The following is an 11185-nucleotide window of genomic DNA, read 5'->3' as shown; positions in this document are numbered from 1 at the left end:
ATATATATATATAGTTTATATGTCACAAAAACAGTTCTAAATTTTCTGAAATTCTTATTCTTTCTTCATTTTTCTTTTGGGAATTTCTGAACCAGACAACCACAACCTCCTGTAAGACATATCCATGGCTTTATTTATTTATTTAATATTTATTTATTTGGTTGCAGCAAGTAAGTTGCAGCATGCAGGATCTTCAGTTGCGGTATGTGAACTAATAATTGTGGCATTTGGGATCTAGTTCCCTGACCAGGGATTGAACCTGAGCCCTCTGCATTGAGAGTACAGAGTCTTAGCCCCTAGACCAGGAAAGTCCCTCCATGGCTTTAAAATGTAGAAAATAATCATCTGTCCCCAAAAATAAGAAATTTGGGGTAGAATTCCAAACTCAAACCCTCCCCCCACTTCTTCTTCTGGCTGGTTTACCTGAGGGAGTATGCACACCTATACTATGTCCCGATGAGAACCCCAGAACAGTTTCATTAGTAAGCAGGAAGTGTCCACCTTAAAGCTTGAGTCAAGGCTGGGTGGAGGCCAAGAGATCTAGTGAGGCCTCTTGCTATTCCAATCCCAAATCTAAGTTCTGTGACTTCCTCAAGTGTGCCAGAAGAGAGAAGAGTAAGAGTGAGGGTAAGAAAAAGACTCAAGTTCTTAGGTATTAATAGCCGAGCTGAATGAAGTCCACATATTTGACCAGGTGCCAGGATGACATTGGACTGTCAGACCCATGAACTTGGGAATCAAGTGGGGAGAGGAGGAGGATCAGGCTCCTGAAGAGAGAAGTCTACCTTTAGTCCTCCACGCCCACGCTCCCTCCTGATCTGCTTACTACATGGCTTCCCTGCGGCTGCTGCTGCTAACTCGCTTCAGTCGTGTCTGACTCTGTGTGACCCCAACGACGGCAGCCCACCAGGCTCCGCTGTCCCTGGGATTCTCCAGGCAAGAATACTGGAGTGGCTTTCCTAGTAGCTCAGAATCTGCCTACCATGCAGGAGTCCTGGGTTTGATCCCTGGGTCAGGAAGATCCCCTGGAAAAGGGAATGGCAACCCACTCCAGTATTCTTACCTGGAGAATCCCATGGACAGAGGAGCCTGGCAGGCTACAGTCCATGGGGTCACAAAGAGTCAGACATGACTGAGTGGCTAACACACTGGAGAGAATATGTGTAAAACAGCCTGCAGCTCCTGTGGTAGGAAATGAAAAAGCAGGCATTAGGAGCTACAAAGAATGAAGTGTCTTTCAATGTCACCTTCCTTTCCTCCAGGAAGTGTCCCCAGTTTCTGACCAGACTAGTCACTTCTTCCATATAGAACATCTAATAGGAGGGTAGATTGAAGACAGAAGCTTAGACGGAAGATTGCTCCTTCATGAGCTCTGGCAGAAATGCAAGGGGAGACACTGACCAACATCCCGCATACCCCATTATTCTCTATTTAACAACAGGCCTTAATAATCAAACCTCTGTTCTGTCAGGATTGTCCAACTAGGAGAGACCAGCAGCTCCCTTAGTTATTACTTCTCCTCACTGTAACTTCCTGGGGCCAATGAAATGCACAGTTAAATTAGTCCTCCTAAAATGAATTAAAACAGGTCATTAATCAATTTAACTTCAAGACTGTCCTGCACCCTAGACTAAATATTCACTCCCTAGTTTATTTCTCATCTGAAACTATGACTAATAATATTGCCCCAAACTAGTCAACAGAGAAGATTACTCTTACAAGTCCAAATAAAACAAAGAATGGTTGAAAATGGAATAATGTGAAGCCCTCCCCATTATTAAATTACTATAGAAATTCAAGTCCAAAATGAATTCCTCTTCCTATGGTAAGTTAAATTCAAAAGACCATGAAGTTTGACTACTCCTCTCGCTGGTTTCCAGATCTTTTCAGTCTCTGAGAGAAGATTCTCCCTCAGAAGCCTTGGGATTTGGGTACCTTCAGCAGCCACTGCATGCTGAGCCTTCTTCCATTACATGGGTGCAGCACCTTCCGTAACAGCAAAACTGAAGTAATCCACCTGAAACTGTTGTATCCCATAAATGTAAAAGCAAATGTGACTCTGGCAGTAACAACATCTTGCAAACAAAATGATATTCCTAGAACCCAGTATATAGATCCTTGTTGCTGTTGCCTGTCAGAGACTGCAGCAGACTGAGTATTATCTAGGAGAAGGGGAATAATGTAAAAGGGAACAACAACAAATGGAGAACATCATTTTGGTTTTTGCCATGCCAAGATGCCTATTAGAACACGTCAGTTTTCCAACTATTATGCTGCTGCTGCTAAGTCACATCAGTCGTGTCTGACTCTGTGTGACCCCACAGACGGCAGCCCACCAGGCTCCCCCGTCCCTGGGATTCTCCAGGCAAGAACAATGGAGTGGGTTGCCGTTTCCTTCTCCAGTACACGAAAGTGAAAAGTGAAAGTGAAGTCGCTCAGTCGTGTCCGACTCCTAGCGACCCCATGGACTGCCGCCTACCAGGCTCCTCCGTCTATGGGATTTTCCAGGCAAGAGTACTGGAGTGGGGTGCCATTGCCTTCTCCTTCCAACTACTATATGCGAATTTAAATTCAGCTGGGATGCATTTCCCATCAGGAGGTTAACGGTGACATAGGACCTAATTGCTTTTAATAAGGTCAGAGTTGACTTTCTACATGTCTTTCTCCTGCTTCCAAAAAGGTACCCACATCTCCTCCATCCAGTTGACCACCTCTGGAGCTTCAGGGGAAATTCTGATTGGTTTAAGCGTAATAATCTCATGCTTGCCAGAGATTAACTCAAGAGTGGGCATAGGGCCCAACTGGGTACAGATCCAAGAGGTTTACAGTGGCAGCATCTTCAATGTCTACTAGATCACACCCAAATCTTCCTTATGTCTCTTGAGATCCTTCCCATGTTTTGAACACTTCTATTTCCATTTCCCTTCGGGTCTGGTATTTCTGGCCTGGAAGCCCACTGTTAAATTGAACCTGGTCTCGGATGAGTGACATAGCTTCCCTTTCCGTGGTGAACTCAGCATGACACATTTAATAATAGACAACCCTATAATCCATGCTTATAGCCTTATAGCAGCTTCTCTGGGTATTTGTCCATCTCCAGTAGGATCCCAAATAATTTTAAACTTTATGACACAGCTCTAGAACTCCATAGGTCTATTAACCTTGCTTCCAAGATCTTCTTTCCTGAAATGTATCTTAGCTGGATCACTCTCAACAAATTCCTGAATCTGAAGCTTCTGTGGATGCTTGTAGAGGCCATAATTTCAGGATCATAGAGGCTCTCATACATCCTCTGACACATGCTCCTCTAAAACCCTCTTCCTTTATGTTTCAAATTCTCTAGTCCTTGAGTAACTTGTACCACTTCATGTATTACTGACTGCTATTTCTATTTCCACCTATGTTCCATTTCTTTCCATAATTCCTACTCCTTTCAGGGAGGCCTAAGTGAATTTTTAAATTTTAACATACTAAGTGAAAGTGAAAGTCGCTCAGTTGTGTCTGACTCTTTGCAACCCCATGGACTATAGTCTATGGAGTTGTCTAGGCCAGCATACTGGAGTGGGTAGCCTTTCCCTTCTCCAGGGGATCTTCCCAACCCAGGGGTCGAACCCAGGTCTCCCACATTGCAGGCGGATTCTTAACCAGCTGAGCCACAAGGGAAGCCCAACATACTACTTAAATGAGTCCAATTTTTCAATAACACAGATAAAACTCCAGCTGCAGTCTTTTTTTCTTCCCTTCCCTCCTCCCTTCCTTCCTCTTTCTAGGTCCATGCATTTGTTTCCTGCCTCTTCAGAGGCTCCCATAGTGAAAGAATATTCTGCATCTGCCATAAGGTCCTCAGTCCAAATATTGCTTGAGTGGAAACAAACTGCATAGGTCTTCCGTCAGTTTCAACCCATGCCTAATCTCTACTGATTGTTGCTCTGCCTCTTTCCTTTTTGTGTTGTCTTCCCTGTTCTTCTAAAATATTTTCATAATACCATTTTCTAGTCATATTTTCTGAAAAACAAGAGCCATACCTGCTTCCCCACATATAAAGTCTGTGTAATCCTGAAACTCATCAAGGAGCGCATGAAATAACATCAGTATCAACAGCAGTGACAATAATGGCTAATAGTTTATTGAGCTCCTACTGCATACTGAGCACTCTTCTCAGCATTTTATAATCGTCACAACAATCCCATGAAATGAGGACTATTATCACCCCCATATTACTGATGTAGAAACTGAAGCAGGGAGAGGTTAAGTAATTTGGCCAAGGTCAGAGAGCCAGTAGGTAGCAGAGCTCTATCACCTTCTTTCATTCACATCTGCCCACAGTTCAGTCACCTACCAGTCCTTCCATAACATAGCACCCTTTAATTGTTTGGCCTAGTCTTTTCTCAATACTTCAAGATTGGGTTCTCCTTTTAAAAAGCACACACACACAAAAGACTTACAATGGTCTATCACAGTCCATCCTAAATCTTGAACATAATTTCTTTTCATAGGGCTATGTCTCTATTATTCCACAGGGAAAGGTATTAGATTCAAAAATTTTTTTTTACAGATAACCTGTTATGAGGATCATTTGATTGCATGCTTACCAGGTTTTCCCACATATACATTGAATTTAAATTCTTAGTTCCAAGTTAATTTTCACTTACTAATTGATAAAATATTATCTGAGCATGTACTAAAGAATGAATTTTTGCAGCTTAGTGAGATAAGTCATTCATACTCTAACAAGGATATTTTAAACAGAGCTGGTTATTCCTTCAGGAAAACCATATTCAGATCAAACTAATTTCCTAAATGACATAAACGGAGTGAGCAGTGTTCAGGTGTCTTATGTAACTGACTTGAGTACTGACGGCTTAGGACTAGATGATGGAATGACAGGGAAAGGGGAAATCTTTGAAATGGTAAAAATTATCATTTAAGAATCACAGTAAATATCACCTGCCAGGTATTAAAATGATTAAAGGGCTTATTTTTTCCACACTCCTATTGTGATAAGTTTTATAAACAAATAATTTTAAGTACACTAACCTGTTCAGCACCAGTAATTAGTTGAGAAAAACAAACACAAATATTCTTGAAGAGAGAGCAAACCCTGAGGGAATTCAGTCCTCTGAAATTATGCTAAGTGTATATTGAAATAATTTGGAAGACTGCTACCCACCTCCACCCCCCAAATAAAAATCTCCTTTATGTTTTTCTGCTGTTTTCTCTCACACATACCTCCTGTGGCAGCTAACTGACAGGATTATCTGCTAACACAGGTGGACCTGGTGATGGCTAAAACCATCTGGAATATTTTGGGTTTCACTGGAAGAATTCAGAGTCTATAGTATCTGTGAACGGAAAGGGCACTGGACTGTCAGGCATTAACTTTGCCACTAAGTAGTTATGGGATTTGCTTCTGTCACTTCATTTCTTTGAATTTTAGTTTCCTTATATAGCAAATACAAAAATGAGAATTAAATGATCTCAAAGGCCTATTCTAAAAACTCCCAAGTTTTAACTTAAGATGGTTTTGAACACTTTTTCACAAAGAAGTCTCTAACGTTTAATGCTTTTGTAAGTAAGATAAACTAAAAATATGTAGGAACCAGTGATATGATAGGATAATATTTTTTAATATCTCCCAGTAGATATTCCATTATTGTTAAACTAGCTTCTCTCCTGTGTTCCATCAACTATTATGGCTCCAAAAAAGGGAGCACAGTAGATGTCATCACAAAAAATGAAGAGGATGTGGTACATAAGGAAAGCTCTTGTCACACAAGAAGAATAAAAATAATCTTTTTAAAAACTATTTTATTAAAATACATATTTTACAATGTTACATTAGAAAAATCCATCTCTTATAGCCCTAAGAGATCATGGAAACAAGAAATGGGGACAGAAAGATGTAATCAGACTCAGTGTGCTTACTTCCTGTCCCTTCTCAGTGTGGCAACTAGAGTTGGCAGTATATAGTTGAAGTATTCACAGAGATATGGGGAAATCCAAGAAAAATGGGGATAATGGTTTGCTTCTCTCGGCATGCCTGTGAGAGGCTGAGTCCTCTAGGATCTCTGCTTTCAGCTTAATGGCATGTTCCACATGACATAGGGAGAAAAATGCAACATCAGTGAAGGGAGGTGGCTCAGTAGATGAGCCTGAAGCAAAGTTCCTGGCTCATCAAGGCCTACATGGGATATTCTGGGAAACCAGAAGCTCCCACATGTTTCAGTGAGAAGATGGAATGGCATCATGAGAATCACTGGACCTGCGGAGGCCTGGGGTCAGGACAGAGGTTGCAGTGTATAAGGCAAATGGTTCAGTGTGGAAGCAGCACAACTTCTCGAAAAGACAGAAGGAGCAGTTTTATCTCTGAGGCTAGCAGTTCTGCTTTCAGACTATACCAGACACTCCACAGTAAAGGACAACACAAGGACTAGCATGCATGGCTCAGGGGTTTTCCTTGATGCCCTGCTGACCTTCCCATCCCACAGGCTTCTACCAGCCCACTAGTTACTGTGTGAATTAGAAAAAGGCACTATCAAGGCATTTTACTTCCACCTATCAGAAAATTATCATAATATACTGGTTTTGTTAAAATAAGGCATCTTACTGCCACATGCCAGAGAACTATCATTCCAAGTTTATTACAACTTGGAAATCTAGGCTATCGAAGATGTGACATTCCGTCTATGTACACTTTACATAGAATCCCTCAACTCCCATGTATATCTTCGAATGACAGGGAAATGGGAAATCCGTAAGATTCAGTACTTAACTATAAAAGAAAAGGGATAACGTGGGGACTCAAAACCACTGCAATGATGTAAAGTAATTAGCCTCCAACTAATAAAAATAAATGGAAAAAAAAAAAGATAAGCTACAGAGAATAAGCTACGTTTTCTCTGTACCTCTGAATTAACTAAATCAACTACCACACCAAAATACAAACTATGCCCCATATTTTGCAATTTATTATATATTTTGCTACCTCCCATAGCACTTTACATAGCAATGCACACACAGAAGGAAGCAATAAATGCACGCTGGGAAAAAAAGTAAATTTTCAGAAAAAATCAGAGTTATGGGTCCACTTATAATATGTACAATAGCATGTCATTTTCCTTTTTTCCTGCTACATTTATTTGAACCAAATCTAAAATTTTACCCATTTGTACCGTGCTAACCACCATAAATAAACATTTGCAGTTCATTCTAAGCCTCCCTCCTCAATTTCTTTCTCGAGAAGGAAACTTAGATCTAAGTTTCTCCATTGTCAGGACCAAAGAGAGCTCATCCCAAAATTAGAGAATGTTTTAAAATTAAAAATTGTATTATGTAATCCAAAGTAAATTCTTATTTAAAGTGAGGGAACCCTGAAAGTTAGAAACGTATTTTGCCCAGAGGCATACATCAACTCAGAGACTCAAACACCCTACACAACAGTGGCTCTTACTGTTCCTCTCTCCCCTCCCAAAACACACTTCCCCGCTCTTACCCCTACTTCTCTTATTGTACTTTGTAACCACTTAGCCATCCAACTCAAACCTGACAGCACCTAGTCAAACTGAAATGAGAAAGAAATCACCTGAAGATTGAAAATCAGAGAATCAGGTAAAGTGCCAGTTTTACATTTCCATAAGGTGATAAACAAAAGAGAGCGGAAAGAACCGAGAAAGGATACTTTTTCAGTCATCACAACAGCAGCGAGGGAATAAAAACACGTTTTCCCTGGGGAGAGATTATCTTGAGGGGACCAGATACAGACACAAAAGATAATTCCCCTTGGGGCTTTTCTTTTTCTCTGAGTTTGTGAGATCTAAAAAAAAAAAAAAAAAAAATTAAAATGTTTATCACATAAACAATCACAACCTCAATACATTTATTTCTTTTTTTCTCACGTATTATTTCCCCAAACATTATAGAGACCGCGTCTTCAATAAGTAAACTGACCAAAGGTCTATTCCCTATTGATCACAATCTTTTTAAGATACTCCTTTTAGACTACAAGTAGGAACCGACTTCTAACTTCGGTTCCCGAGCTCAAAGCTCGGTAAAGTGGATCTTCAAGGTTTAGCAAATACCCTCAGCTGAATTAAAGGGTACAGAATCTCTAGCGCTCCCTACAGCTCAGAGTTTGAACCTACCTACCACAAAAAACCCCAGTTATCAAAGACTGGCTACCTCGCTCTACTTTTCTTTTCCGCTTAAAAAATCGGATGGGGGGGGGGGGGGCGGGGAGAGGTTGAAACGGCGAACCGAAGGATTAATCACTTCTCCCCATTACATCAGCAGCCCCCGCCCTTTCCTCCGAGCACCTCCTCTCCTAGAATCGTCGCTACGCACTAGCGCTCTCTTCATCCACCCCCCCCCCCACGCTATTATATGCCCTGATACCTCCCCATTATCACCCGCCCCACCACACTCCCCATCTCCTCCTTCCCCCACCTCCTTAGCGGGGGAGGGAGGAAACCCGAGAGAGGAAACAGGGCGTTGAAGGAAGGGACTTGGCGATAAGAGCAGAGGCCCCATTGGTCTGAAGGTTGTATGAGCGCCTTCCATTGGCTCCTTGGCCGGAATCCCCGCCCCTCTTCTTCCCCGCCCATTTGCCCCTTCCCCCGCCGCTCTACGGCCCTCCCCCGCGCCCCTGGCCAGCCCCGCGGCGGGGAGGGACCGACTGGGCGAGTGGTGGCTCCGGCGGTGTCAATGGCTCCTCCTGCCACGGAGCAGCAGCAGAAGCAGCGGCGACGGGGCTGAGGAGGAGGAGGAAAGGCTCCTTTAAGGAGGAGGAACGACGACGCCTCTTTTTCCCCCTATCTCCTCCCTTCACACTCATTTCCCCTTCGCCGAGGAGAGAAGGGGGGGAGGAGAGAGAAGAGGCCGAAGAAAGAAAAAATTCCTCTCAGAAATCTCTTTCAGGGGGTGTGGGGGGGAGGAAGAGAAAAAAAAAAAAAGAGCCGGGCGCCCCCTGCTCCCTCCCTCCCTTCTCTCCCTCTCTTCTCCTCCTTCTCCCTTCCTCACCCGCCCGCCCACTCCCCCCCGCCGCCGGAGACGCCGCTCGGGAGTCGGCGGGACCAGGGTCTGTCTCCTCAGCCGCCGACGCCGCGCTTCGCCTCAGGATCCCCAGGCGGGCGGACGCCCTTTCTTTCTTTCTCTCGCTCTGCCCGTCTTTCTGTCTCCGTCCCTCGCGGCCGCCCCGCCCGGCGGCCTCGGCCTTCCCCGTGCGTCAGGCCCGCCCGCCTGGCCTCGCTCGGTCTCTGTCTTCGCGGGCCTTTCTCTTGACTCGGGGTCCCGCTCGCCCCTCCGCCCTTACCATCTCCCCTTCCCCTCGCCCCCTTTCCTTCCTCCCCCCCCTCCCCACCCCCTTCTCCCGCCCCGTAGCTCGCGGTCCGTGTGTGTGTGTGTGTCCCTCCGCCAACGCCGCCACCTCAGCCCGGCAAATGAACTCCGTCCGAGCCGCCAACCGGAGACCCAGGCGAGTGTCGCGGCCGCGCCCGGTGCAGCAACAGCAGCAGCAGCCCCCGCAGCAGCCGCCGCCGCAGCCGCCCCAGCAGCAGCCGCCGCAGCAGCAGCCTCCGCCGCCGCCGCAGCAGCAGCAACAGCCTCCGCCGCCGCCACCGCCGCCTCCGCCGCTGCCCCAGGAGCGGAACAACGCCGGCGAGCGGGGTAAGGCCGCGCTCCTTCCCTGCCGCCCGCCGGCTCGGGCGCCCGGCCGGCGAGACCCGCGGGGAGGGAGGCCGGGGCGGGCGGGGGCGGCTTGTGCGCCTGGGGGGTGGGAGAAGGGAGGCCGAGCGGAGGCGGGTCCCCCGGTGCCGCAGTGTCAGCTCAGCCCGGGCCCCGGCCGGCAGGAAAAGCCGCGGCTTCCCGACTCGCCTGGGCTCTTAGCTCAGGCCGCGCTTTGTTTGGTTTCGGGGGCTCGGCACCTTCTCCCCCCGACCCATCCCTCTGGTTTTTGAGCTCCCTTACGGACCCCACTGGAGTCTGTTGGTGGGTGGGGGGAAGGCGAAGGGTGGGATCTCTCCTTTTTCGTCTGCCTTCCACGGTTTGGTCTCCTGTTTCTAATGGAAGATGGGGGCGACAACTGGGAGTGATCGGGTGGTTAGGGCTGGCTGGGGAACTTGTTTTTCCCCCTTTTCTCTGTTAGCCTCCCCCTTCCTGTGGAGGAGGGGAGTGGGGGAGTTGGAGTGGTCGGTGGTGTTGGCCGGGGAACTTGTTTCCCCCGCCCCCCCCCCTCCCCCCCAGTCACGGGGTAGGGGGAGCGGCGACTCTTCTCCCAACCTCATAATGTTTGCTGCGCAGTTTGGCTTTAGTTACAGAACCCCTGGGAAGGACCCGTTAAATTAAGACCTTTAAATAAATAAATATAGAATCCATCGGCCATTTCCAGCCCCCTCCCTCGCGTGCGGTGCAGTTACCCTTCCGCTCTGTCGACTCCCCTCTCGCTTGTCCTCCCCTAGGATTACCCCACGCCACCGTGCTGCCCCTCCGTCTCCCGGCGGGATCTGAACGCCCCTTCCTTAGAGCTGACCCCTGTGGGAGAGAGTGCGTGTGTTTGTGCCTGTGTGTGTTGTGTCCAGGGCCTAGTGAAATGTGTCATTTGGACCCAACTGTGTAGCTCTGTCTGGTAACCACCATTGTCTTAAGGGCTGAAGCTCCCGGGGGTTGGGTTCTTGCTTTAGCAAAAATAATGTTCAGTTCTACTTTGATGATGTTATTTGGGGAGGTTTTGGAGATGAGGTGTTGCACCTTGATCTCCAAATGTAACTATTCTGTTTGTTAATTAGCTGCTCTCAGTGGGGGTGGAGGTCAATACCATATTTATGTGTACGGTTGTTGTTTAAGGAGGAGGGGAATTGTTAGGAGACATTTTGCGTGTTTTCGTTGGCGGATTAAGGTTAATTTTACGTGCGTTGGTTGTCACACCTCCTTTGGCTGAGGGAATTAAGATTAAATACCTTTTGAAAATCATACATTCTTTCCTTAAAAATTGTTTCTTTGTTGTACATGATCAAAATACCGAACAAATGAAAGAGGGAGATGATAATTGAAAAATAGTTTAAACGGTTTTCACTGGTTACTGTTACAGATAGTCCTTGTGAAAGCAGTTTACTATACGTTGCTTGAAAGGATGTGTTCAAGCCAGTTAGAGGTCTTGTGCTGCATTACTGGTAAATGTGTTTTAATGTTTCTT

At 45.9% G+C, this 11185-nt stretch overlaps 1 protein-coding gene across 2 annotated transcripts in view; it reads left to right on the top strand.

Moving 5' to 3' along the window:
• The first annotated feature begins 8640 nt into the window (after window positions 1-8640).
• The window catches only part of FBXO11 (F-box protein 11), a 109793-nt gene continuing 107248 nt past the window's right edge, over window positions 8641-11185 (top strand). For both annotated transcript variants that reach the window (XM_020903694.2, XM_020903693.2), the window contains exon 1: window positions 8641-9660. In XM_020903694.2, the coding sequence (XP_020759353.2) occupies window positions 9435-9660 (226 nt within the window). In that variant the 5' untranslated portion in view covers window positions 8641-9434. The remainder of the gene's footprint in view (window positions 9661-11185) is intronic.

This window comes from Odocoileus virginianus, chromosome 2, assembly GCF_023699985.2.
Source record: "Odocoileus virginianus isolate 20LAN1187 ecotype Illinois chromosome 2, Ovbor_1.2, whole genome shotgun sequence".
NCBI classification, from domain to species: Eukaryota; Metazoa; Chordata; class Mammalia; order Artiodactyla; family Cervidae; genus Odocoileus; species Odocoileus virginianus.
The sequence above is the reverse complement of the archived record's forward strand: the minus strand, read 5'-3'. Positions and strand labels throughout refer to the sequence as shown.